Source organism: Vespa velutina, chromosome 3 (genome assembly GCF_912470025.1).
Source record: "Vespa velutina chromosome 3, iVesVel2.1, whole genome shotgun sequence".
Taxonomy (NCBI): domain Eukaryota; kingdom Metazoa; phylum Arthropoda; class Insecta; order Hymenoptera; family Vespidae; genus Vespa; species Vespa velutina.
The window spans coordinates 6,398,833-6,422,596 of record NC_062190.1 but is presented as its reverse complement, the minus strand read 5'-3'; the positions used below and the strand labels follow the sequence as shown (position 1 = coordinate 6,422,596).

The 23,764-nt window shown below is 29.8% G+C and overlaps 5 protein-coding genes and 1 long non-coding RNA gene across 21 annotated transcripts in view; 2 read left to right on the top strand and 4 right to left on the bottom strand.

Annotated features, from left to right (window-relative positions):
- Positions 1–133: 133 nt before the first annotated feature.
- Positions 134–2,430, bottom strand: LOC124948151 (mRNA cap guanine-N7 methyltransferase). The gene is made up of 7 exons (XM_047491367.1): positions 2,140–2,430; positions 1,859–2,057; positions 1,513–1,769; positions 1,206–1,387; positions 866–1,078; positions 568–773; positions 134–470 (listed from the first exon to the last, which is right to left on the bottom strand). Exons 1-7 carry the CDS (start codon positions 2,218–2,220, stop codon positions 427–429), a joined length of 1,182 nt encoding a protein of 393 aa, XP_047347323.1. The 5' UTR covers positions 2,221–2,430; the 3' UTR covers positions 134–426.
- Positions 2,431–2,975: 545 nt separating this feature from the next.
- Positions 2,976–9,462, top strand: LOC124947792. Of its 3 annotated transcripts, XM_047490426.1 has the most exons (5): positions 2,976–3,194; positions 3,523–3,706; positions 3,935–4,128; positions 6,219–6,428; positions 6,520–9,462. In XM_047490426.1, exons 1-5 carry the CDS (start codon positions 3,014–3,016, stop codon positions 9,243–9,245), a joined length of 3,495 nt encoding a protein of 1,164 aa, XP_047346382.1. In that variant the 5' UTR covers positions 2,976–3,013; the 3' UTR covers positions 9,246–9,462. The 3 variants fall into 3 exon arrangements, with proteins under 3 accessions (XP_047346382.1, XP_047346383.1, XP_047346384.1); XM_047490427.1 differs by lacking the exons at positions 2,976–3,194; positions 3,523–3,706 and adding an exon at positions 6,005–6,091 and having other exon boundaries at positions 3,989–4,128; XM_047490428.1 differs by lacking the exons at positions 2,976–3,194; positions 3,523–3,706 and adding an exon at positions 4,804–6,091 and having other exon boundaries at positions 3,990–4,128.
- LOC124947793 (carbohydrate sulfotransferase 11-like) lies at positions 3,935–7,640 on the bottom strand. The gene is made up of 4 exons (XM_047490429.1): positions 5,496–7,640; positions 5,074–5,405; positions 4,786–4,972; positions 3,935–4,712 (listed from the first exon to the last, which is right to left on the bottom strand). The coding sequence occupies exons 1-4, from the start codon at positions 5,583–5,585 to the stop codon at positions 4,194–4,196; spliced, it is 1,128 nt and encodes a 375-aa protein (XP_047346385.1). The 5' UTR covers positions 5,586–7,640; the 3' UTR covers positions 3,935–4,193.
- A 428-nt stretch (positions 9,463–9,890) lies between the features above and the next one.
- LOC124948155 (solute carrier family 2, facilitated glucose transporter member 10-like) lies at positions 9,891–14,098 on the bottom strand. 3 transcript variants are annotated; one of them, XM_047491382.1, is made up of 7 exons: positions 13,427–14,098; positions 12,837–12,962; positions 12,326–12,686; positions 11,688–12,242; positions 11,266–11,606; positions 10,914–11,142; positions 9,891–10,826 (listed from the first exon to the last, which is right to left on the bottom strand). In XM_047491382.1, exons 3-7 carry the CDS (start codon positions 12,678–12,680, stop codon positions 10,579–10,581), a joined length of 1,728 nt encoding a protein of 575 aa, XP_047347338.1. In that variant the 5' UTR covers positions 12,681–12,686; positions 12,837–12,962; positions 13,427–14,098; the 3' UTR covers positions 9,891–10,578. The 3 variants fall into 3 exon arrangements, with proteins under 3 accessions (XP_047347338.1, XP_047347340.1, XP_047347337.1); XM_047491384.1 differs by lacking the exon at positions 13,427–14,098 and having other exon boundaries at positions 11,688–12,014; XM_047491381.1 differs by lacking the exon at positions 13,427–14,098 and having other exon boundaries at positions 12,776–12,909.
- The window catches only part of LOC124948154 (FERM, ARHGEF and pleckstrin domain-containing protein 1-like), a 28,048-nt gene continuing 17,697 nt past the window's right edge, over positions 13,414–23,764 (top strand). For 2 of the 11 annotated variants that reach the window (XR_007100609.1, XM_047491378.1), the window contains exons 1-11: positions 13,419–13,942; positions 14,674–14,948; positions 15,984–16,088; positions 16,174–16,396; positions 16,539–16,662; positions 16,765–16,852; positions 16,924–17,079; positions 17,170–17,330; positions 17,470–17,544; positions 19,281–19,423; positions 19,864–20,088. Coding sequence is in view for 10 of the 11 variants with exons in the window: in XM_047491378.1 (XP_047347334.1) it covers positions 14,763–14,948; positions 15,984–16,088; positions 16,174–16,396; positions 16,539–16,662; positions 16,765–16,852; positions 16,924–17,079; positions 17,170–17,330; positions 17,470–17,544; positions 19,281–19,423; positions 19,864–20,088 (1,486 nt within the window). In the remaining variant the exon portion in view is untranslated. Of the gene's footprint in view, positions 13,990–14,206; positions 14,393–14,673; positions 14,949–15,983; positions 16,089–16,173; positions 16,397–16,538; positions 16,663–16,764; positions 16,853–16,923; positions 17,080–17,169; positions 17,331–17,469; positions 17,545–19,280; positions 19,424–19,863; positions 20,089–23,764 lie in introns of those variants that run through there. The other 9 variants (XM_047491376.1, XM_047491370.1, XM_047491377.1 and 6 more) reach the window with 8 other exon arrangements.
- On the bottom strand, positions 16,061–22,220 carry LOC124948156. 2 transcript variants are annotated; one of them, XR_007100610.1, is made up of 4 exons: positions 19,808–22,220; positions 18,835–19,505; positions 18,548–18,592; positions 16,061–18,021 (listed from the first exon to the last, which is right to left on the bottom strand). It is a non-coding gene; the product is annotated as an uncharacterized LOC124948156 (long non-coding RNA). The 2 variants fall into 2 exon arrangements; XR_007100611.1 differs by having other exon boundaries at positions 19,839–22,220.

The following is a 23,764-nucleotide window of genomic DNA, read 5'->3' as shown; positions in this document are numbered from 1 at the left end:
TATCGAAGATGCGTTTAATACTGAAGTCATTATTCGTCTCTGGCTACAAAAACTCATTGTCAGATATATCATGAAATTTGTATCTATATTTCGATCAGTATAATGACAAAATTTTTTAATATATAAACAATCATACGAATGAAGAAAGTAAATTTTTATTACTGTATATTATGGAACATATTTTTATCTTAATTCTATTGAAGGAAACATTTTTGAAAATGTCTGTGATTGGAGACTAAGTCTGATTATATATATTTTTCTATGGTAACAAAATAATTTATATGATATAAAATCATTGATCATGCATTATGTAAGCCATTAATGTCATTCTAAATATTTTCATCATGAAATAAAGAACTTCTTTTGTAGCTTCACTTATCCTGTCTTATAATGGCTTCATTGTTGTTTTCATCCTCTTGTTCAACTCTAGTCTACTTCTTTTTTTTGAAATGCAAATACTGCATAAAGTGCTGTAAAAATGATTAGTTTATTGAAAGTTCACAAATTCAAGGAAATATATGCAAAGTATATTTCTTGTCAGTTAAAGTACATATTTCTTTTACTTACACGTAACTTCCCATTCTGCTTGAGACAACGTGCCGATTTTACGGTGACCTGGTAGATTTTGCATATAATTTATAGCATGTTGATAATCTTGTAAAGGTTGTCCCAATAATGGACTTTCATGATACGGAGGATAAGTTTCCAAAGCTTGCATTTTACCCAGCAAAGATTTGCCTTCATTCTTCATGCGTTCATAGTAAGTTTCAAATCTGCACACATAAAAATACATGATTATGTTATACAAATAATATTATGAATTAAAAAAATTATATTTTACAATTTTTTAGAATATTTATATTACCTTTCAAACATTACTAATTCAAGACCAAATTTATAAGCTAATTTGCAGAGTGTAGGGAGATGAACAAGAAATTCTGGGCAATTAACTACACCTTCAAGATGAAAATTATATTTAGCACCAAAAAAAGGTGGTTTCATCTTATCTTTACATAAAAATTCTACGGTATAAACATCATTTCCAAACTTGTTACCATCACACTTTTGCCATCTAGAACTAATAAGATAATTTTACAAATTAATTTGTAAATATATATTTTATCTTGACCATTAATTATCATTTATAAAAGAAAATATATTTTATTTAGAGTGAACTAATTAAGCAACACAATATTTATACATACACTAAATCATAAGCATCTGGAACAGTTCCAATAAAATAACCACCTGGCCTTAAGCATTCACTTGCATTTCGAAGCATACATTCTGTTTGTGATAGTGATTCAAAACTATAATGAAATGCAAACTGACAGCTCACAAGATCAAATTGTATAGTAACATCCTTGTATTTTTCCCTTAGGCGTACCTAAAACTCGCTTTTATAACCAATCCCATTGACAAAATTATAATATAGAACATCAAATTTTTAAACATTAAAATTATATCATAAACCAAATATAAACAGTTCCCAAAATTGTAATGACTAAATACCTTTGTACAGTCTGCTGCAATAAATTCAGCAGTAAAAATAGGTGCAAATCCCCTTACTTTGGAACTTTTGTTTAAAATATCACTATATCGATTTTTACACTGTTCAATTGATATTTCAGCTATATCGGCACAGATTAAATGACTAATCTCTCCTTTTTTCCATTTGAGAAGATCGCCACCTTTACCGCAGCACATATCAAGTACCTTCAATGGGCTGTTATGATTTTTGTTTTGTTTTATTTTAGTTAAATATTCGTCTGTGAAAAAAGAAAAAATACATATATACATATTAATAGAAAAAAATATATTTTAAAATCGTATTAAACAATGAAGAAAACATACTTACTTATAAGCATACTTTTGATCCAATTGTTAAAATTTCTCATGTACACAATACGACTTTGATTCCTTTGTGAAAGATGTGTTTCTTCAATTGCATTGTAATGTTCAGCAACTAATATAGCATTATCTGCTTTCTCATTGTTTGAAACATTACGACTATCTCTACTGCTTCCAATAGACAAGTCTGATGGCCTGCTTGAATACTGTAATATGTAATATTGAAATTACTAGAAAGTTTATTAACATTAGTTTTAATTACTACTATTTATGTTCAAGCAAACTTACATATGATGTATCTTGTCCTGTATCAGTTTTTAGTTTATTTTTCTCTAACAAATTACTTTCTTTTTCCTCCATTACGGACATTTCAGAGCGAAGTAAAGTAATATAGGTTATTGAAAAAAGTTGATGTAAAAAACGTTTGTATAATTCTTAGATAATATTAAGATTATACTCCAAATGATATTAAACGAATCATGATTACATTCCAGAATGAAACGATAACAAATCTTTCATTAATAATCATACAGATGCCAATACTTACAGTCAAAGTTCATTGTTATTAAGTAGATAGGAAACTATAATGTTGATTTGAGTACGATTATTGCGCATGTGTTATATGATTCACATTGATTGGTCATTATTTAAGCAATTGTATGTACTTAAATCGAGTATATAGCATATTAAAATTTATATATTAAAATTAATAATAAATAATATTTATTTGAAATATACTATATTAAATAAGCTTAAACAGTTAATTTATAAATTCTTTATAAATATTGTTATATAAATTTTTGACTAACATCATCATTTCTATCAATACACTTTTTATAATTAAAGAAAAATACGTTTTTTATAGTATGATGTAAACTATAATATTGAATATATTCTAATTAAATTATGCTGCTTGAATATTTTCAGTTATAACATTTTTTCGTCTATCTTTAAATAAAATAGAACATTTAAAATTGGTTTAGTTTTGAAACTATACTAAAAAGAAAAGAAACTTTTTTTATAGTTTTCTTATGTACGTAAAAAAAAAAAAATAAAATATAATCAGTGATTTATACAATATCAAAATTTCTTTATTTAGTTGGACATCTAGAAACTGATTGATCTTTATTAAAGTTCTCGTTGGTAGAAACACGAATTGTGAATGGCCGCGAAAATGGCAGCGGCAGAGTTAAAAGAGAAACATGCTTCGTTTGTTGGAATTGCGAAAAGTAATATATCACAAACAGTTTCACATAGAGAAATCGAATGCTATCAGTTTAAGATAAAAGATCTGTTATATTATTTATGTTCTATCTTTTTTCTTTTTACGGATACTATAACAGGTGAATAACGAAAGCATTGTAACGAATGTTTCTTGTTTTTGATTAAATATTTTTATTTATTTATTTATTTATTATATTATGTAAATAAGTTTTTAATCACAGAATTATAGAAAATTTTGGTGAAATTATATTCTGATCCTAACAATTTTAATTTAATGTACAATATGAACAAAAGAAAATTTTCAAATTTGGATAATATATTTCATCAATGATATTATATTACAAAAAGTTTAATATTAACCCTTAAAGCATTACTTTGAAAAAATATATATTTCCAGTAATTGTAATATTAAATGAATGATATTTGATAATATTATATTATACACAGACAGCTTTGTATTTGTGCAATATCTTTTGCAAGGATATACATTATGGGGATGTTTATCAATTAGTTTTACAATTATACCAGCTGGTATTATTCAGTTATTCAGTTTGAGATGGCAACAAAGTGATGGCTCTGTAAAATTAATTCACTGGATATCACATATTTTTTTCTTAGGAGTATTCCATAGGTGAATATATTTTATATTTATACTGTGAATTATATTACAACTTAAGTTATACATTTTTATACTTTTAATTATTGTTTATTGTACTGATATTTTTTATTTTCAAAATATATACAATTTTAGTTCATAAAAATTTTATTTTATTTATTAATATATTAAATTCTGCATACAGAATATTTTTTAGTTGCAAATCTTTTTTTTTGTATCAATAATGACTCTTTTTTTCTGTAGGTATTTGATTTTATTATATACTGCTGTGTATTCATTGAAAAATAAACAATTTGTAAAGGATAAGAAGTCAGTATATAGAAAAGAGAGTGATATTTGCATGTTACAATTATTTAAGTCTTTCATGGGAGCAGCACCACAACTTGTATTACAGTTATACATTATTGTCATATTACACGATGCACCTATTTGGACAAGTAAGTTTGTTGAGTATAATTTATTACAAAAAAATATTAACCCTTACATATATATTTAATATAACTTAATATAAATCTGGAAAGTAAGAAAATAATTTAAAATCTTTCTCGTAAATTTTATATATTTTCTGAAGGAGTAATTTTGGTATATTTTCTAAATATTTTCTCAATAAATTGCTAGTCGTGCGACCATGTGGATTAATATTTTTAAAGCCACTCTTTTTGTATAAATAGTATTTTAATCCAGTCTCTTGCATGAAAAAGCGATGATCTTCTTGAAAAGTTTCAAATTTGAGAATATAATCATAATGAATCATGCATGGTTTGCAAGTATCATAATATGGAGCCCAGTGTTCATCAAAATACTTTTCATGCACAATAAATTCTAAAAATTCTTCAAATGTAGGTTCTAGTTTGGTTCTAGTTGAATTTTTGTGTTTACGATATTTATGTGTAATGTGCCGTCCAAATCGTTTATAATAATATTCCCTTCCATTCATATGCTCCAACTTATCTCTATATGCAGACAAGAGACGCTCGAAAGGATGTCGTACAATTAAAAATTTTTTAGTAGCACGTAATTTCTGTAATATAAAATTTCATAGCTATATAATTTAATAAAATATTATTAACAAATTATTTAACAAAATCCATTACCTTAAGTGTTTTATTTAGATTTAAATCGGAAGGAAATGCTTGTTTAACAATAGTATTCATTTGAATTGCATTTTGATGAATTAAATTCATGGTTGTATCTGTTAAGATACCTGCAAGTATTGCAAAATTCTTCATCCAGGTTGAACTACCCACCTTATATATAGGACACCATGATATACCATGTTTTCTAGCGATCGTATGTAAAATATTAAATAATAAGTTTATTCATATGAAACATTGAAATATATTACTTACATGTCATGTATTGATTATAGCCTTAATACTTACGTATCAATAATTATATTAGGAAAATTTCTATTTTGTTGTAACTCTTTATCAGTATAATTTTTACACATATTCTTTATTTTTTGTCTTCTTCCATTTAATTCTATTCTCTTATTAGTCAGTTCTGTAGATGATAAAACTATATCTAAATTACTAACAATAATTTTCTCAAGCTTTTGATCATATTGTTCTGTATATTGCTGTATATCTTTTGCAATGCTGTATGCTTCTACTTCATTATTTTCTTCACTCAAATTATGCCATGGTTTTTCCAAAGTTATTAATAAGGTAAATAATATAGTAAAAATTATTATTAATTGTAATATAACTTTTTTCTATAAAAGGTGAAATATTTATGTTAATTAATGTAATATTAACTTCTTTATATTATTTGTTTCAATACTAATATCTATAATTAATATTACCTGCAATAATATGATTTTGTTTTTTATATAAAAATGTAGGAACTTCATAAATTTTAACCATAAGTTTTTATTATCTGTGTGATGAACCATATCAAATCTTGCGATTAAACATAAGTTTGTATTGAATACTTATTATGAAGTTAGTATATTTTCACAGCAAAAAAGTAACACAGATATAAAAACACATTTGTTTCATGCTATGTTATATGAATAATTTTATAAGTATCAATAAAAATACAATATAGGTATGATATTATTTCGATATAATATTTAAACTATTCATTTTTAAAAACTATGAAGAACAGTAGTATTCATATGTTAAATCAAGTTTGAGAAGTAACAGCTAAACTAAACTAAAATGATTGGGTCTTCCTTCCTTACATCCTTTGTCCCGCCCCCAAAGATAACAAACTTGGATGAGTATATCTCTGAAAATTTGCTATCTATTCTTTTATAATATTCTTAGCTATACTGATATAAAATCTATGCATGGAACACTTACTTTTCAGTTTTAAAAATACATTAGACTCCTACCACTGTGATCATTTAATAGGCTAAAAATAAGATACTACAGAAGCTATAACAGAACAAAATATGTAAGCATTATATGTATATATCCTTCAATCAACCATGTATTTTTTATTGTTTTTGAATATTTCATTATGTATTACTTTTGTATTACAATTGCATTTATAGTAATGAACTTAAATATTATTAATATAGGTATGTCAACTATGGCTTCTCTTTGTTCTTTAATTTGGGCCATAGGAACATATATAAAAGCCATGCACAAAATTAATCCCAATCACAATAATGAATCTTGGATATCACTGATGCTTCAATATCTTTGGAGAGGTGGAATGTTAACTTCAAGGCTAGCTGTATTAGTATTAATAGCAATTTGTTTGAGAAAATGGTTTTCCTTATTTCTTGGTGAGTTTGTTTATATCAATTTAAAATCTTATAATAAATTCATATCATTAAATTTATGTTTTAGAGAAATAATCAATTCTCTTACTTCCAGGCTTGCATTGGTTATTTATGACTGTTTGGGTAATTCTTCAAAACACAGACTTTTGTTCTACTATTTGGGAAGAACGTATTTATAATTGTATTATAGGGCTTATTTATTGTTTTGATTTTTTTAATTTATGTGAAGGAAAATCTCGTTATAAGGTATTTGCATTTTATTTGATAATAGTGATCGAAAATTTATCTTCGTTAGTGATTTATATGTTAAATTTTAAACAAACAATAACAATCGATATATTGATATTAATGATATTTTTTATTGTTGGGGGTATGCTAATCGGTCTTATAAGTATGTTATTATATTACACTAAATTTCATCCAACAAGACACCTAAGTTTAGATAAAGTTAGTAGTCAAAATTCAAATGTTATTGTCATTAGTAATACAGATACTCCTCGATCTTTTAAGCAATATTATTGTGATCCATTACCACAATCTTCAAATATGTCTACAAGGATGATAACTGAGGAAGTAACAGCTGACAAACAGTTTTTGTTAACTAACATCGTACAGAATACTGATTGCTTAGAGGAAGGTATTGTTAATGAAGCTTATAAAATAGAGAATGAAATAAAAACCGCTGAGCACATGGTTTCTAAATGCGAAAAATCACCTAATTCTTCGTTGAAAGATAGGGAAACTTTATCAGTTCACAATAAAGATATATCGATTATTAACTCATGTCTTAAATGTAATAGAATAGTTCGTAATAATTGTAAGGATACATTTAATGTTATCTGTAATTGCATTGAGAATACTATTCCTTTAGAAAATAGTCTTTCTACAATTCATCATAGGAAACGAAGAGGTATTTGTTTACCCGTTATAGATGATTTAGAAAAGGAAAAAAACTTCACTGTGATAAATTCCAATGTACATATTTCTTCACAAAAGCGTGGGGATATATGTTCTTCAGCTCAACATACACTTGCAATCGATACAGATGCAGAAAGATTGAAATCTGATTTCAAGCATTGTGAAATTCCTATTGCAAATTCAGACATAGATTTAAAATCTAACAAATCTGTAGATAATAAAAAGTTTTGTTCCTTGGAAAAAACACTCAGAGACATTAATGGTGTTTTAAATACTATAAGAAATAAAGAGGAATTACAAATTGCAACAATTTCTCATGGTGATAAAGATTCAGATACAAATAAATTATCTAAAGATTTGCAACAAAAAGATGAAACAATGAGTTGTGTTACATCAATTCATGATTATGAAAATGTATGTCCATTAGGAGTTGCAAGACCACCATGGTGTATACGTAGTTGGAAGGGTTATACAGACATAGAAACTTATCTTCATGATGATAGTGTTGTCAGAGATAGACGTAGAGATACTTTAACAAGTACAACTACTGGAACAACATATAGCTCAGATTTTTCTGATGGAACGTGTACAAGTTCCTTGATAAGAAGAATTTTAAAACAAAATGATTATTTAGATACTTTGACTTATGATATAGTTGATTCAAATGAACTTAAAGTGAAATGCAATAATGATCTATATACATCGTCGAATACAGAGGAACAAAATGCCACATTATATGCCGCAAAACCGATAGTAATAGACGATACAGGCGGAATGTTTTCGTTAGATACTATTGTTGAAGAACATGATAATGATGATGATGACGATGACGATATTTTTTCTGTAACTACAAAACCTACAGAACCAGCTTGTACATCAGTGAGTTCCCTTGTAAATACTATAGATCAAATCAGAACATCGGCAGCTGAAAATTCACCTAGACATATTTATCACAGAACAGAATCGCATTGGAGTGATATGACACAAAAAGATTTATCATTTACAAATATGTTGTTTTCCAATAAGTTTCATGATACTCTTGTGGATGATGTAAGTTTTGCAAAATCACCAGATAAGTCTACAGATAAGATTGCAGAAAAATGTGAACTAAATACAATTAGAGAATTGGTAAGGTCTTGTACAATAGAGTCAATTAAAAAAACTCCTTTAATTGACGCTATATTGTCTGACTCTCCAATTTTAGGAAATAGAGCCAAAATTCAAAAACAAATGAATGGGACAACCAGTTCTCATGTATTTAATTCAAACGAACATGACTTATATATTGAAATGAACTCTTTAATACCTGTAGTTAATTTAAAAGATACATGTATTGACATAACAGATGATAAACCATGTGATTTGAAAGTTATTGCAGAAAATAGAAATTTTAATGTATCAACATCTATATCAGACAAATCTGTAAAAGAGTCATCAACATCTGTGTGCTCTATTAATGATGTTATCAGTGATAATCATTGTAAAAAACATGAAAAAACGATTAGTTACACAAAAAAAAAATGGTCATTATTAAAAGAAAAATTTGAACCAAAATCACAGCAACTTGTATATATGGTTACACCAAACAAAGGAATAACAGTAGAACACATGAACTTTACAAAAAATTCAGAGACATTAACTAAAAATGTTTCAATTGTTTTAAAAAAAGCACCCAGTTTATCTTTTACTCATGATAAAGAAAACTTAGCTCCAATTGCTACGGTAAAAGATAATATTACTAATAAATATAGTGATGTATACCTAGAAAAAAGCAATAACATTTACGAAAATGAAGAAACATTATATAATGTACAATTTAATATGAAAGATAAGAGACACGTTTTTTTAGAACAAGTTTTAAAGAGAAAAAAATCTTTTATACAGAATATAAAAAATTTGTAAAAATTATTTCATATTATTTTTTATTTTAATTCATACAAATTATTTATAGTCCGTTGCAACTTGATATAAGAATATTTTAAATTTTATTGAACAAATATATAATTTTCAGTTCTAATGATATATAAGGATCAGTGGTTATTAACCACATTAAAGTTATATTATATTTTAAATATTTTATTTGTTATATTCAATGTGTAAACATTAACAATTAAATTCATAATACGTATTTTGAATAGTATATATATAGAATAATTTTATTTTTATACTCTATATATTGAACATATACACATACACATTTCAAAGTAAATTAAGTTAGTATACAATTATATATATCATATATATATAATACTTTTTCCAAAATTTTTTGTTATATACAAAATGAATTGTATATAATAAAAGTCTTTTATATGTACAATTATAATGTTTACTACCAGCAATATTATTCCTTGACATGGACTACAAATCAAATGAATAAAATAGAACGAAATATTTTGTAAATATATTAAGATTATTTAACTATTTCCCGTCATAATAATTATAGACATAGTTATCCTGTTAGTTGGAAGTATCATTAGTCACTTGCACAATGTAATTTAATGAACTCTTAACTGTCAATCCTACAAATTAACTAAAGGTTAATTGAGGTTTTCTTTCTCTCTCTCTCTCTCTCTCTCTCTCTCTCTCTCTCTCTCTCTCTCTCTCTCTCTCTTCTCTTCCTCTCTCCCTCATCTGTATATATATACAATATATATATATGAAAATGCAGTATAATAAGATAAGCTGCATGAAGTTCACTTTCTAAACAACTGCTAGTCATGAAATAAATATTCATTATATGATCATAATGGTAAAAGTGCCTTTATCACAGATTAAGTTAAGGAAGAATTAATATAAAAATTTTAACATATTTAGTGTCGTATCACTAAACATAGTTGCTTGTTAATGCAAATGAGTAATGCGACCCTCAATGTATTAACAAACCAAAGAAAGATCAAACATGGAAAATCTACCAGTGTTTATTTGAATCATAATCGAATAATAACATCTGCGATATTCGTTTGCTTTATTTTTCGTTTATTTTATATTGTAACAATATCTTATATGAAATACGATTTTTTAATAACATATAATAATGTAAGTTGTAGTAAATGCTTCTTTACATATTAATAAAATCTACTGTTAAATAAAATAGTAAAAATTTAAAGAATGTGAATTTATATACATATTCATAATGTGTATATAAAAAAAATAAATTATCTGATATGTTTAATTGACTAGATTATACATAAAAATTTAAGAACATTTTAAATTATCATACATTTTTAACCAGCTTTTAAATTAAAATGCTCTGTTTCTTACTTGTAGTATTTTCATACTTTTTGATCCATTTGATGTGACAAATAAGTGGTAAACTATACACATTTTTACATAATCGTGTAACTATAGAAATTTTATTAAGTTCTTGAGCTATTTGATGTAAAGATTTTCCTTTTGTTTCAGGAATAAATAAAAAGATATAAAATATAGTGATTAGACACATAAAGCTATAAAATAAATAAGAACCAGCTAAAGTCATTGATTCTGTAAAGAAAAATAATAGTAATATTAATTTTTCTTTTCCAATATTGATTACAATATTTAAAATATACATGAAAACATATGACTTACTTATAATTTTATTGACAGTTTCAATAGTTAAGATATGAGTTGTCCACATAACAGTTGTTGCAAAACTAGCACATTTACCACGTATTGATACAGGAAAAAATTCACTTAGATTCAGTAAAGGGACTGGGCCAAGCCCTAATGTATATGCTGCTTCATATACAAGTAAAGTTGTCACTGCTAAGATACGTAAACCATTTGTGAAACCTTCTGAGAAGACAACACCTTGAGTCTGTAATTTATATGGTTTATATACATGGTACAGGATAATAATATATTTTTTTATAGTACATTATTCTTTTTTTGTTATAATGTAAACTTAATTACAGATTATAAGCAATAATTGTTTAGTTACCTCACAGGATGCTTTTATTTGTGTCCAAGTTTCAGGAGTTGATTCAATTACAGCTAAAGGTGTAGGCAATAAAGGAAATGGTGGTGGAGATCCAATTGGTATAATGTTCTGTATTTTTTTTTCAGTAACAAGTTTGCAATGTGTATCTTCAATATCTATATTGTTACTATCCCTATCTATTGTTGCAAGTAAAGATAATAATGATATAGTTGTCATACATATTGTAGCCGATGTTATTAGAGCTGTACGTCTTCCACATTTTTCTACTATCACTAATGACAAAATTGTACTGAAAATTTTAACAATTCCCAAAGATAGTAAAGAAGTAACTTCTGCTGTATCTAAAATTTTACAAAATAAAATATAAATTTACATATATTTTATTAAAATGTTGCAAATGAATATTTTCATCTAAGACTCACTTGAACAAATTCCCAAAAGAACAAACAATCTTGGTGCATAATATAAAACTTGTTCTCTGCCAGTTCCTTGTTGTAAAATCATCATAAAAACCATGATTGACAATATTTCAAAAACTGTATGTTTTGAACCTTTAGATGTTGTTTTAGAAATAACATTTTTTGTTCTTTTTAATAATAAAAATGGTGGAGATTTCTGAAGAAACAGAACAGTAATAATGCAAGCTATTAATGCAGAGATAACGGTTATGCCTAGCGAACACCGCCATTGATGATCCAAAGTTGTAGAAAAAGCAGCAATAATAGTTATTAAAAATCCTATAGCTGCACCTAATTGATACAATATAATGTTATATCCTCGTTTATTTGACTCTGATACTTCAGCCATATATATGCAATGGGATATTGTAGATACTGTACTAGAGTAACCACAAATGATTCGAGAGATTAATAATAAAACATAATGATTAACTAATGCAGATAAAATGGTACCAAATATTAAAAACATCAGCATTAATATCATTGTCCAACGTCTGCCAAAAGAGTCTATTGCAATGCCTATAAATAAATAATGAATAAAACTACTAATAATAAAATGTGCAATACAATTTATTATCACTTAATATGAATTTTATATTTACCACCAGTTAATCCTCCAAGGAGTGCACCCATAAACCAAATACCAATAAGAAGATTTACTTCAAAGCAATTCAACTCAAATTCATTTTTGATAAAAGGTGCCATTGGTTTTATTATATACATATCGCAACCAAAAGCTATACCTGCTGACAATGCCACCATTGAAATTAGAATATTTTGCTTTCTAGATGTTATATTTTGCAATGGTATTAAGTTATCATTTTGTTTAGGAATTTGTTTTTTTAAATTTCTCTCAAGAATACATTGATAATCTTCATTCACTGATTTATTTGCTATTGATTCAATATTGTTATTTCCATGATTTAATAATATAGTAGTATCCTCTTCATCTGACATTTTTGACTAAAATAATGAATATAATGAATACGATGAATAATAAACTTATATAAATTATTTATAACAAAAACTTTAGTAGCAATATTTTTGATTACTGTTACATGACGTGCTCTAAGAAGAAATTTTATTATTGATCTGTTACAAAAAACAACTAACCGCCAAGTTAGTTGATATGCGCGCTTCTGTTTATCTTACGTTTTGACATTTACTTGCATTTAAAATAGATATGCATTCCAAAAATATCACAATCTATAGATAAGAGTCTTTACCCATTTGCGCTATCTGGTGATTAAAATACATAACAAATAGTAAAAGTACTTTAGTATTTGAAAAATATTAAAATTATTAGACAATCACAGGAGAAACTTTATTTCAATGCGTTGCATAATCCTTGATAAAAGGAAATATAAATAATAATAACATTTATAAAAAAATTCTTGAGATAGTCATGATGTAAATAGGACAAAGTATATTGCAGTAGATTAGAATATACTGAATATCGTAAGAAATTGTTAACAAATATCGTAACATTTGCCTTTAGTAGTACTATATATAACATAAAATACAATATAATATACAATATATATTAAAGATTTATTTATATATGTAATAATTAAATGTCAGAATACGTATTCTGCGTTATTCCCAGATCCTGAGATTCGTGTAAATTTATATGAATTCATTTGAAGTTGATAATTTTCCCGTTGATGTCACTAGTATCTACTTCCGTTGCGTAATCGTCTTACCCCTCGTTGTAGCGATACCGCCACCGCCCTGCGCTGCCCTTTGTGACGCATAGTCGCGCCCGGTGGACGCGCCCTCGGTAATCGCTAGAAATGCGTTTTGCTCTACAACGTTATTGTGTGTATATTCACGATGATGACGATGATGCGTTAATGATAAACGTAAGTGGTACTCGAATTGAGAGCCACTGCTTTCCTTCATACACATCTAGTGCATATTTAAATAAAAAAGAGAGAAGTGCGAGGCGTAGATGTGTGATATGTGGTTAAATTCAAAAATTTTGTCGGCGTACAGTCGATCGCGCTTGGATTATATTCATTGCGCAGAAAAGCCTGATTATCATTGTACAATTCATACATTGGTGAATCTTCGTCGGGCGTCGTCGCCATATCCATCCCGAGGACGATCTCAGCGCAGGAGTGCCGGTGGGCACTTAGTGGTCAGTGATCAATGAACTCTACTTGTACTGTGTTTTGGCTAGTGCTGTCAGTGTACATATCTAATGGATCGACGACAACGTATGTACTTGCAAGTACATTTCAACGCAATATAATCCATAATATAAGTATGCGGAACCTCTTAAAGATTTTATCCGATTGCCGCCCCGCCTTGCCCAGAAGCGGCATTTCGTTCTTACGAAATCTTCGCCGACGCGCATATTCATCGATACCCTTTCTTCATTGGATTTTTTTACAAACTGTACAACCAATAGCGTTACTTCCTATCGTGACGATACGTACATATTCGCTATATAATATGGATTCGTATTTACATGACCCTACCCTTCGTGTTACATCGTTGGTTGGATGAATGCTTTTCTATTCTTGTCGATCTTCGTCAATTTAATTCGATTGTTTCATTAAAAATAATTAACTACTCGTACGTTCCAGATAACGATAATCATCGTTCTGATTTAGATATTTAACGAGAGATCTAATATTTACAAGGAGAATATATATTTTTTTACGGTCCGTTGCTTCATTATTATGTAAATATAATCCAATAATCAAAATCTCATCTCACTTTAAAAGTATTTAATATTACTTTTTATAATTCTTTTTTTTAAATTTGCAAGTTTATGACCTTGAAAACTTTATCAAGTGAATAACAAGCTGTTAGTTTATAGTGGCATGTAATTTTATTTCTTAAGGAATTAAAGATAATTAGGAATTCTTATAGGCATCTATCACATTTATGTGATATGATAGTTAATAAATTTAATCTTGCATAGAAATGAATTATTTTACAGATGACTATTTAATACTAATAGTCGTATGAAATTTTCCAAAGGAAACAAATGCGAAGTATTGCTATAAAAAATAGCATAAATGAGTGAAAATGAATGATATAGACAGCATGAGCATGAAGGGCAGTGGAGGTTCCAAAATGCCTCATAGTCATTCGACTCCAGCTGGTGTTGATGGCGGTAGTCGAACACCACCTACAACACCCAGGAAGGCGGGGAAGATGCTTGCAGTTCGTGTACAAATGTTGGATGATACTATTACAATGTTTCAAGTACAGGTAATAATTATGAATATTCACTTGCTTTATAATCAAATTCTTAAATAATCAGTACAGAATTATGAGATAATAAAAATACACGAAATAAATAGTTCTATTGAATACTATAGAAAAAATAAAATTTAATTTATTATTTTTAAATACAATTAAATTTTAATTTAACATTATACTTTATGATTGTTCTTGTTAAAGTATAGTATCTTTCGAACGAATCAGAGTATCATTTTAATTCCTTGATAGAAGATAATTGAAGTGCTCTTTCAATAGGAAGTTTAACAGACATAAACGGTTGTGTAATGGAAGAGTAATTGGATATAAAGGTGATAAAAACTTGATTGGTGTAAAAGTGATATTATTATTATTATATTTATATTATTGTAAAATTAAAACATTTAGATCTTATTCTTTTATAATTATAAAATACTACTTGTAATCTGTTTATTACTAAACATACTACGCATGCACATTATAAGTAATTAATTATTAGTTGTATTAAAGTTGAGAGTCATTGAATATAAGATCTTTTAAAATAATTATTTTTTAAAACCAATTACTTTATAATTTTAGTATAAGAAGCAATTATTTTTTAAATGCAATTATATATATATATATATTTACAAGTATAAAAAATTGTAAATAAATATTATTGATTTTGATTGCGGATTATTTTTTTATAAATTCACTTGTTATTAGTATAACATACTACTTTATTAAACTTCAGTAGCAGCATCTTTATATTTTCTTCTTATTGTATATTAATCACATCATGTACTGTATGCATATATAATACTTCCACAAGAATGAACTATTGGAGCACATAAAATGTATCGGTAAATATGTATATATCAAGCACACATACAAGCTCATGGATGAAAAGAATGTGCATCAATTTATTGATTCTTTATATAACTTGCAGTGTGTGATATGTTCAGATAATTTTATTTTTATGTAAATTCCCATTAATACCAAATAATTTTGTATTTATACTTATAACAATATTTGATTATATTTGTATATGTATTGTATTTATTTCAGGCAAAAGCATTAGGTAGAGTATTGTTTGATCAAGTTTGCAAACAGTTACATCTTTTAGAAGCTGATTATTTTGGTCTTGAATATCAAGAACCTAATGGGACAAAAGTAAGTCATATATAATAATTATAAGTTAATATAGTTTTATTCATATATTTAAATTGAATTACTTATGTATAATTTGTTTTTACAGTATTGGTTAGATTTAGAAAAACCAGTATGTAGGCAAGTGGGATTATCATTGGTTGATCCTCTTCTCAGATTTTGTGTTAAATTTTATACACCAGATCCTGCACAACTTGAAGAGGAGTTTACAAGATATTTATTTTGTTTACAAATCAAACGAGATTTGGCTCAAGGTTTATTACAATGCAATGATAATACAGCAGCTTTAATGGCAAGCTATATTGTACAAGGTTATTATTATACTAACATATAAAATTGTTAATAAATAATAATTTATTTTTAATATCACTATGATATTTTATATAATAATATAACAAGAATAAATATCATTAATCTATTTCTGAAATAAATAAAATGCTTCTTTTATTTTAGCTGAATGTGGCGATTACGTTATAGAAGATTATCCAGATCATACTTATTTATCAACATACAAGTTTGTACCTCATCAAGATCAAGAATTAGAACGACGTATCATGGAAAATCATAAAAAACACGCGTGAGTGATATAAATATTTTTTTAATTTATTAATTTCAATGTACATCAATGTAAGTATATAAAAATATAATTCATTCGTAAAATATACATGGATATTTACAGTGGACAATCACCTGCAGAGGCTGACCTTAATCTTTTAGAAACAGCACGACGTTGCGAACTTTATGGAATAAAAATGCATCCAGCTAAAGTGAGAAGATTTTAAGTTTTCATTATAGTTTATTTACGATGATAATAAATATTGTATGGTATTTTTATTAGGATCATGAAAGAGTATCATTGAATTTGGCGGTAGCACATATGGGGATAGTAGTTTTCCAAAATTATACCAAGATAAATACATTTAGTTGGGCAAAGATCAGAAAGATTAGTTTTAAACGAAAACGATTTTTAATTAAACTACATCCTGAAGGCTATGTAAGTATATAAGTTTGTTTTTCTATTAAAATAATTTAATACAGTATTCCAGATATACACGTTATTGTATAATGTTTTATATCATTTTAGGGATATTATAAGGATACGGTTGAATTCTTTTTCGAGGGTCGCAATGAATGTAAAAACTTTTGGAAAAAATGTGTAGAAAATCATGGCTTTTTCCGTTGTTCTGTAGTTAAACACGTAGTACGACAAAAAACAAGGGTTCTTAGTCGAGGTTCATCGTTCAGGTATAGTTAAATGTGTTATATCATAATTTCTGATGTAATTAAATAAGAAAAATAACTTACTAATTATATATCATAGGGTATTCACGAATTTTAAATAATATTAAATACTTTATATCAACATCTCTTTTTATGTTATCAGATATAGCGGAAAGACGCAAAAGCAAATTGTTGAATTTGTTCGTGACAATTATGTGAAGAGACAGACATTCCAAAGGTAAGTTTTATTGATGCTTTAGTAAGTTAGCTAATTAAAAAAGAAATTGGAAATCCAAGTAATTCGTAGCTAGTGCTGCATGCCGTTGTGTATTGTTTTCCTAATGTTATTTTGTAACCTTAAGATTTTTATTAACCAACGCACCAAACTTGTGAATAAGATAGGAGGTGGCACGGTCTTGCTTTTACCGGGATATTAATTGGTATATATACCTGATTATTCCATTTTCTGTAGAATAAATGATCTACTGTGTTCGTTTTTTACATTTACGTTTGTCAGTGTTGCCTGCTTGGCAGGGTGGCGGGGAGTCAGGCTCACCATCAGGCACGATTGAACCCGAATGATCAGTGTACCCTTTTTCAATAGTGTGATTACTAATTTATCATTGTAACCTAAAAATATATACTGCAGAGTATCACATTTCACTGCCCTGACGGTTTTAACCAGCATTATACTTGTCCATAGCAGTAGTCTATTCTACAACAAAAAAATAGTCTGCTATCTTCATGACACTTCATCCTTGTACATACAACTGGCGAGTGTTAACATATCGTGCGATATCGATGCACGGTTGAGAAACGCCGTCGTTAGTATTAGCAAAAGCAATCGTAACTTCATAATTAGTTCAATATCATAATCCTCATAGATCAATATCAATTAAATACAAATTATTTTCTTATTGAATATACAATGAACATAATTATTCACGTAATAAGATATAACAGTACTTGTTAGTAGTAAAGTTATATTGAATGAATTATAAACTGAATGAGTTAAGAATTCAATAATTATTATGTACTACTTTAAAGTTTTATTAGTTACCTTTTGAAAAACAGCATATAAGATCGTCGATCGTTATAGCTTACTTTTTAATTAACATTTAAATTAAATATTATACTTTAGGATATAAAAACGTAATTTAGAAGGGTTTATCGCATCGCGTTGAAACGTTATATATATATATATATATATAAATTTAAACTGTGATGGTATGAGCACTTACATCTGAACATTTAGACTCTCTGTCAGAAGAACCAAGAAATTTATTCTAAAACAAATAGCATGTACTTATGCATCTTATGTATCACTTATTTCTTTTTATTGTTAGTTTTTATAATGAAAATATGCAGAAAATTTAATCTGCTAATAGAATTATACTTTTGAGGTATATATATATATATATATATATATATATATATATATATATGTATATATATATATATATGTATATATATACATATATACATAAATATCTATATATATATTCGATTCTTTTATATGTTACATTACCTTAACTATATATATAAGAAACTACTCCATAATTTAAGGTTCTGCGGGGATATAACAGTTAAATAACAGTTTAAAGTTTTATTACGAAAGGGCCAGTTTTGTGTGAATGGTTATTATTACAGAAACTTATTCAGTTCTATTATTTCATTCAACTGTATTATTCGTTAATCATACACTATATAGAAAGTATAATGGCGACATTGACCGTGTATCGTATCAAAAAACGCGTTGCAGTGGTATTTCTTTTTTCGTTTAATGATTAGGCTATTCATATTTCAGCACTGACATTTAGAGCAGATTTATATTAAAATGTATTTTTTCTCTTCAAGAAGGATAATGTTTTATATTTGCCTATTACATTAGTAAGAGGAAAACAGATAAATTGAGCAGGCTTGGCATTTCGTAGCCTAAGTCTGATGCTGAACTTGACTCTCTCTTGCTCGCAGGTCCAATTCGTTCCGGCAGACTAGCGGTGGTAGGGCATTGCAGGGCTCGGAGGGGGGAGGCTATCGTGGGGCCACTCCGAGCAGCTCACTTATGGGCAGCTCCAGCATCTCTGCCCACCCCCTCCTGCCCCTCGGCGATCCTGGTATGTACCATGACCGATACCAACCTCCAAAACAGCTTTCTTTCTATTTTTGTGCCATTTTTTAGTCTTCTTTATCTCCTTCCTTAAATTTTGGTTATATTTTTTTTCGCAGTATTGTATTCGAAGTATTGTAACGGTAGAGTAGATTAGCGTATTATTATATATAGGAAGCTTTTCGAAACTACACAAAAACGAAAGAAACTGTACAAAAATTATTTTGGTTATTTATTATATGATGCATTATTAATTTTCAAACGAGATATATAAAATTATGAAACTATATCTATTTGTCTACGTAGTTTCGGTTTGATTGTACATGATTTACACTATGATTATATAGATTGAAAGAATTTACATTATATATCACATTAAAATTTAGCTTACGAGAAATTCATGTTGTGTGTATGATATTTACATGTATATTACGAATAAATGTTTAGCCCTGGCAACCCCAGCTCTGTCTCTATCATGCGGCTCGATGACACTGGATTCTCCGACGACTGTGACGAGTGTCTCGATGGGAGGGACGATTCACCGTCGCGACGACACAGCTACATCGTTTCGGACGCTCACCTCTATCGACGTCCACTCGCCAGCCACCCCCAGCCAGGCTCCAGCACAGCGGCAGACGCTTGCTACCAATCAGCAACGGATTTCATCAGCAGGTCGTATCAGCCCCTCTAACAGCAGTCCTCCCGAATTCCCAGCACCGCGACCTATACCTAGGCATCCTTGGCAACGATCTGCCAGTTGTCGCGAATTGTATGCATCTAGCTTCGAAGATTCTGGCAAGGCGCGACCAAAGGATCAAACGAATAGCGGTGAATCTGTTTTAGAGCCCTTCCAATTACCCTCTCAGGGCGAGTTAGATAATCCTGTAACGCGTTACGACGATACCAATCGTTCGTATAGTGCCGCTAGTTCGAAATTACCTTCCTTAGATCATGATTCCGTACCCGAACGCGTATACAGTAGCTCCTATCCAGGAACATCGTCGTTATCTACCGAATCGGGTCACGAAGAGTCTGGCCCAGCTGGAGATCTTTCACACGATGATCTCTCGCACGATTCTTACGAACTCTTGGAACGCGAGCACGAATTTGAATATCCGGAGTCTTATTCCAGCGCCCACGAGGATAACGAACCGCTGTCCGACAATAGCGACGAAGGAATCGAACACGAAATGTTCCAAATAGATTCGGAAACCGATTCTTTTGTCAAACACAGATCAGTCAAGCCTTCAGATAAGCAATTATTTAAATCCGTGCTCGCAGATCTCAAAAACACTAAAACGAAATCCATCGATCGGTACTCAGCTGTAACCAAGGCGGACGGTGATTACGTTATTACTGAGTCTAGGATACAACGGTCGAATACACAGATAGAACGTAAATTTGAAACTAGACACGCTGCTTCCATAGAACAACCTAGTAAAACTCCTATCCCTCACCAAGATTCTAATCGAAAGGATCCCATCGTTTTGCAAGTGCAAAAGCAAAAGGCTTCCGTTCTTAATGAGCTAAAGAATTTAAAGCCGAAATATAAGATTACTCACGTCGATTCGGAAATATTACGCGACGAGGGTATTATGCGTCCGAAATCAAGAATCGATGATGATTTGAGTCCCGTTGATACCGGTAAAGTCGATTATAGTGCAAAAGCGAGGACAGTTAGGGCGCGAAGTATTGCCAGTTTGGAGGATCACATACCGCGTTTGTACGACGAGACGAGTAGTTTAGGACGTGGTTATAAATCTAGGGATAAAAAGGCTAGGGATACCGAGGAGAGATCTGAGAAAGTAAACTCGAAGATACAAGAAAAGGAACGTAAAAGTATCGAGAGGGAGGAGAGAAAGCGTGCCGAGAGGGAGTATTCGAGAGAATGTAGAAGAATCGATAAAAGCGAGTCTAGAGAAAGGAGATCCATAGATCGTCTTGATTCGCGCGAACGAAGGTTCGATCGACGTAGTGTAGATCGTAATGACGTGAGAGAATTACGTAGAAGTATTGAGCGATTGGATAGGGATCGAAGCTTCGAACGTTTAGATTCCAAAGAGAAAGGTTCCTTGGTTTATGCAGATTTTTATGAAACTAGAGGTAAGAGTGCCGAGCGTTTAGATTCTCACGGGTTACGCAGTAGTGCCGAACATTTAACGAGAAGTCCAAAGGAACGAGGTGTTTATCGTCACGCGGAGTCGAGAGAGCGCGAACGTAGAAAGAGTGTCGATCGTATCGAATTGCGTGAAACCAGAAAGAGTTCTAGCGCCAGAACTTCTTCCTTTGATTACAATCAAAGGCATACTTTGGAACGTTTTGATTCCGGTAACAAAAGTCCATTCGAACGGTTTTCGTCAAAAGAGCAACGCGGTAAGAGCGTTGAGAGACTTAATTCTCAGGATAAACCAACGTTCGATTTCGATCCGAGGACGATCGAACGTTTGAGATCGTTAGAACGGAGTTTCACAGATCGTTCGGATGTAAGATATAATAGAAGTCATGATAGGAAAGGAGAATTCAGGAGTATGGAACGTAAAAGTTTAGAGAAGTTAGACTCTGCCGAACGTAAGTATTTAAATAAATTAGATTCACGCGAGGGGAAGAGTCTTGAATGTTTGGATTATGAAAGCTCGGATTGGAAAAGAAGTTTAGAGAAGATCGATTCGAAAGTTGTGAGAAAGAGCAAAGGTAAGTTGGATAAGTATAGATCCGAGGACAAACCTCGTGAAAGAGACGATTGGAAGAGTTTGGAAAAAGCACGAAAAGACGATGAACGTCGTGAACGAGAACGTCAAGCAAAATTATCGTTGGAATCTCGAACGGATACCGTTATTGGTGTACCTCATGAGATGGACAATTTCAAATCTAAGACTGTCTTCTCCGAATACGAACCCAAAGTTATTGGTGGTGTAGTACTCGGTTTCGATGATACCATGTCTGGTCATACTCCCGTAGAACGTACGAAGAGCGATCCTAATCCAGCGCGTCAAAGATTAGGTTCTAATAGTAAACGTCACATGTTAATGCATCAAAAGTCTATAGACTTAACACCCGCTGATTCCGGAGATGAAGATCCATTTTCGGACGGTGTAATGATTCAAAAGTCCAACATCGATATTCCTTATACATTGCACAAACGTCACGTTATGAATGGTACTGCTTCTGACGAAAAATCCGAGTCTGACAGTAGTAAAACTTCGAAAAATTCAAAGAGTATTATCAAAGATTTGCCAAAATTACCTTTGAAGATGGTAACCGACACTTCGTGCTTCGATCTATCGAAACTTACGTCCATAGATAAACCAAGTCATAAGCTATCGCCGGATAAAATAAAAAATTCTATCAGTCCTACTAGACCAAAATCGATATTAAGTCCTTCGGATAAACCGAAAAGTATTTTAAGTCCAACTTCAAAATTATCGCCTACGGATTCAAAGAGTATCGTTTGTAGTTTATCTCCAAATAGAAGTCCTTCGAAGGCAATTTCAAGATCGCCAGATAAATCCCCGAAGAAAGCAATGTCGTTGGACAAAGGAAGAACAGAAATGGGCCTCGACGAACGGGTATGTGTAAAATCATCGAGTTTGGATAAAAAGTCTTCAAAACTATCTCCGGTTGAGCCAAATATTACTATCATCTCGAGTATAGAAAAAAGATCACCCAAGATGTCACCTACGGATCCTAATGTAACAATAATTTCGGTAATACAGAAGAAGAGATCACCGGATGCACATTCAAAAAGTCCTACCAAGGCTCCAAAGTTTGTTAATCTAGAAATGAAGCCAAAATTAGAACACAAAGTCGAAATTGTGAAAGAAATGAGATCTCCAAAGGATAGTCTTAAAACGCCAGATGATAGTTTGGAAAAACAGGATAGTATAGAAAAGATACCCTTACCAGATATTCCTAGTTCAGCTGCAATTACAACAGACGAGAAACAAATTACGATAAAACATGAGGAAGTATTGATAGAACAAACGACGACGGTCGAAGAAAGTTTGGTAGTTGTTGACAAGACAGATCAAATTGAGCCTGCTGACGGTAAAGACATTTCTAAGAAGACCGATAAACTGAGTGAAAGTTCACCCGTGAAAAAAGCTGAAATGATCGAAGAAAAACCTAAAATACCGGCTAAACCAAAATCATTAGAGAAACCAAGTATACCCGAAAAAACGAAACGCATATTAGAACGCATAGAATCGAAATTTTCAGAAGCCAATAAAAATTCTGCTACAAAAGTACCAAGGCCTAAGATCATCGATACCGGATTTGATGATTTCGTCGAGCCAGTAGCAGACTTACCTTTAGATGAAGTACCCGTGAAACCTGCATTGGAATTAGATAG

Coding starts and splice junctions, on each gene's coding strand:
- LOC124947793 (XM_047490429.1), bottom strand. CDS start 5,585: ATGGTTCATCACACAGATAATAAAAACTTATGGTTAAAATTTATGAAG. Junction 4,973..5,073: donor CCTAATATAATTATTGATAC/GTAAGTATTAAG, acceptor TACGATCGCTAG/AAAACATGGTATATCATGGT. Junction 4,713..4,785: donor ATCTAAATAAAACACTTAAG/GTAATGGATTTT, acceptor TTTATATTACAG/AAATTACGTGCTACTAAAAA.
- LOC124948151 (XM_047491367.1), bottom strand. CDS start 2,220: ATGTCCGTAATGGAGGAAAAAGAAAGTAATTTGTTAGAGAAAAATAAA. Junction 1,079..1,205: donor CCAGATGCTTATGATTTAGT/GTATGTATAAAT, acceptor TTATCTTATTAG/TTCTAGATGGCAAAAGTGTG. Junction 774..865: donor GAATTAGTAATGTTTGAAAG/GTAATATAAATA, acceptor TTATGTGTGCAG/ATTTGAAACTTACTATGAAC.
- LOC124947792 (XM_047490426.1), top strand. CDS start 3,014: ATGGCCGCGAAAATGGCAGCGGCAGAGTTAAAAGAGAAACATGCTTCG. Junction 3,707..3,934: donor TTCTTAGGAGTATTCCATAG/GTGAATATATTT, acceptor TTTTTTCTGTAG/GTATTTGATTTTATTATATA. Junction 4,129..6,218: donor CGATGCACCTATTTGGACAA/GTAAGTTTGTTG, acceptor TTATTAATATAG/GTATGTCAACTATGGCTTCT.
- LOC124948155 (XM_047491382.1), bottom strand. CDS start 12,680: ATGTCAGATGAAGAGGATACTACTATATTATTAAATCATGGAAATAAC. Junction 11,607..11,687: donor TCTTTTGGGAATTTGTTCAA/GTGAGTCTTAGA, acceptor GTAAAATTTTAG/ATACAGCAGAAGTTACTTCT. Junction 10,827..10,913: donor AACTGTCAATAAAATTATAA/GTAAGTCATATG, acceptor TTTTCTTTACAG/AATCAATGACTTTAGCTGGT.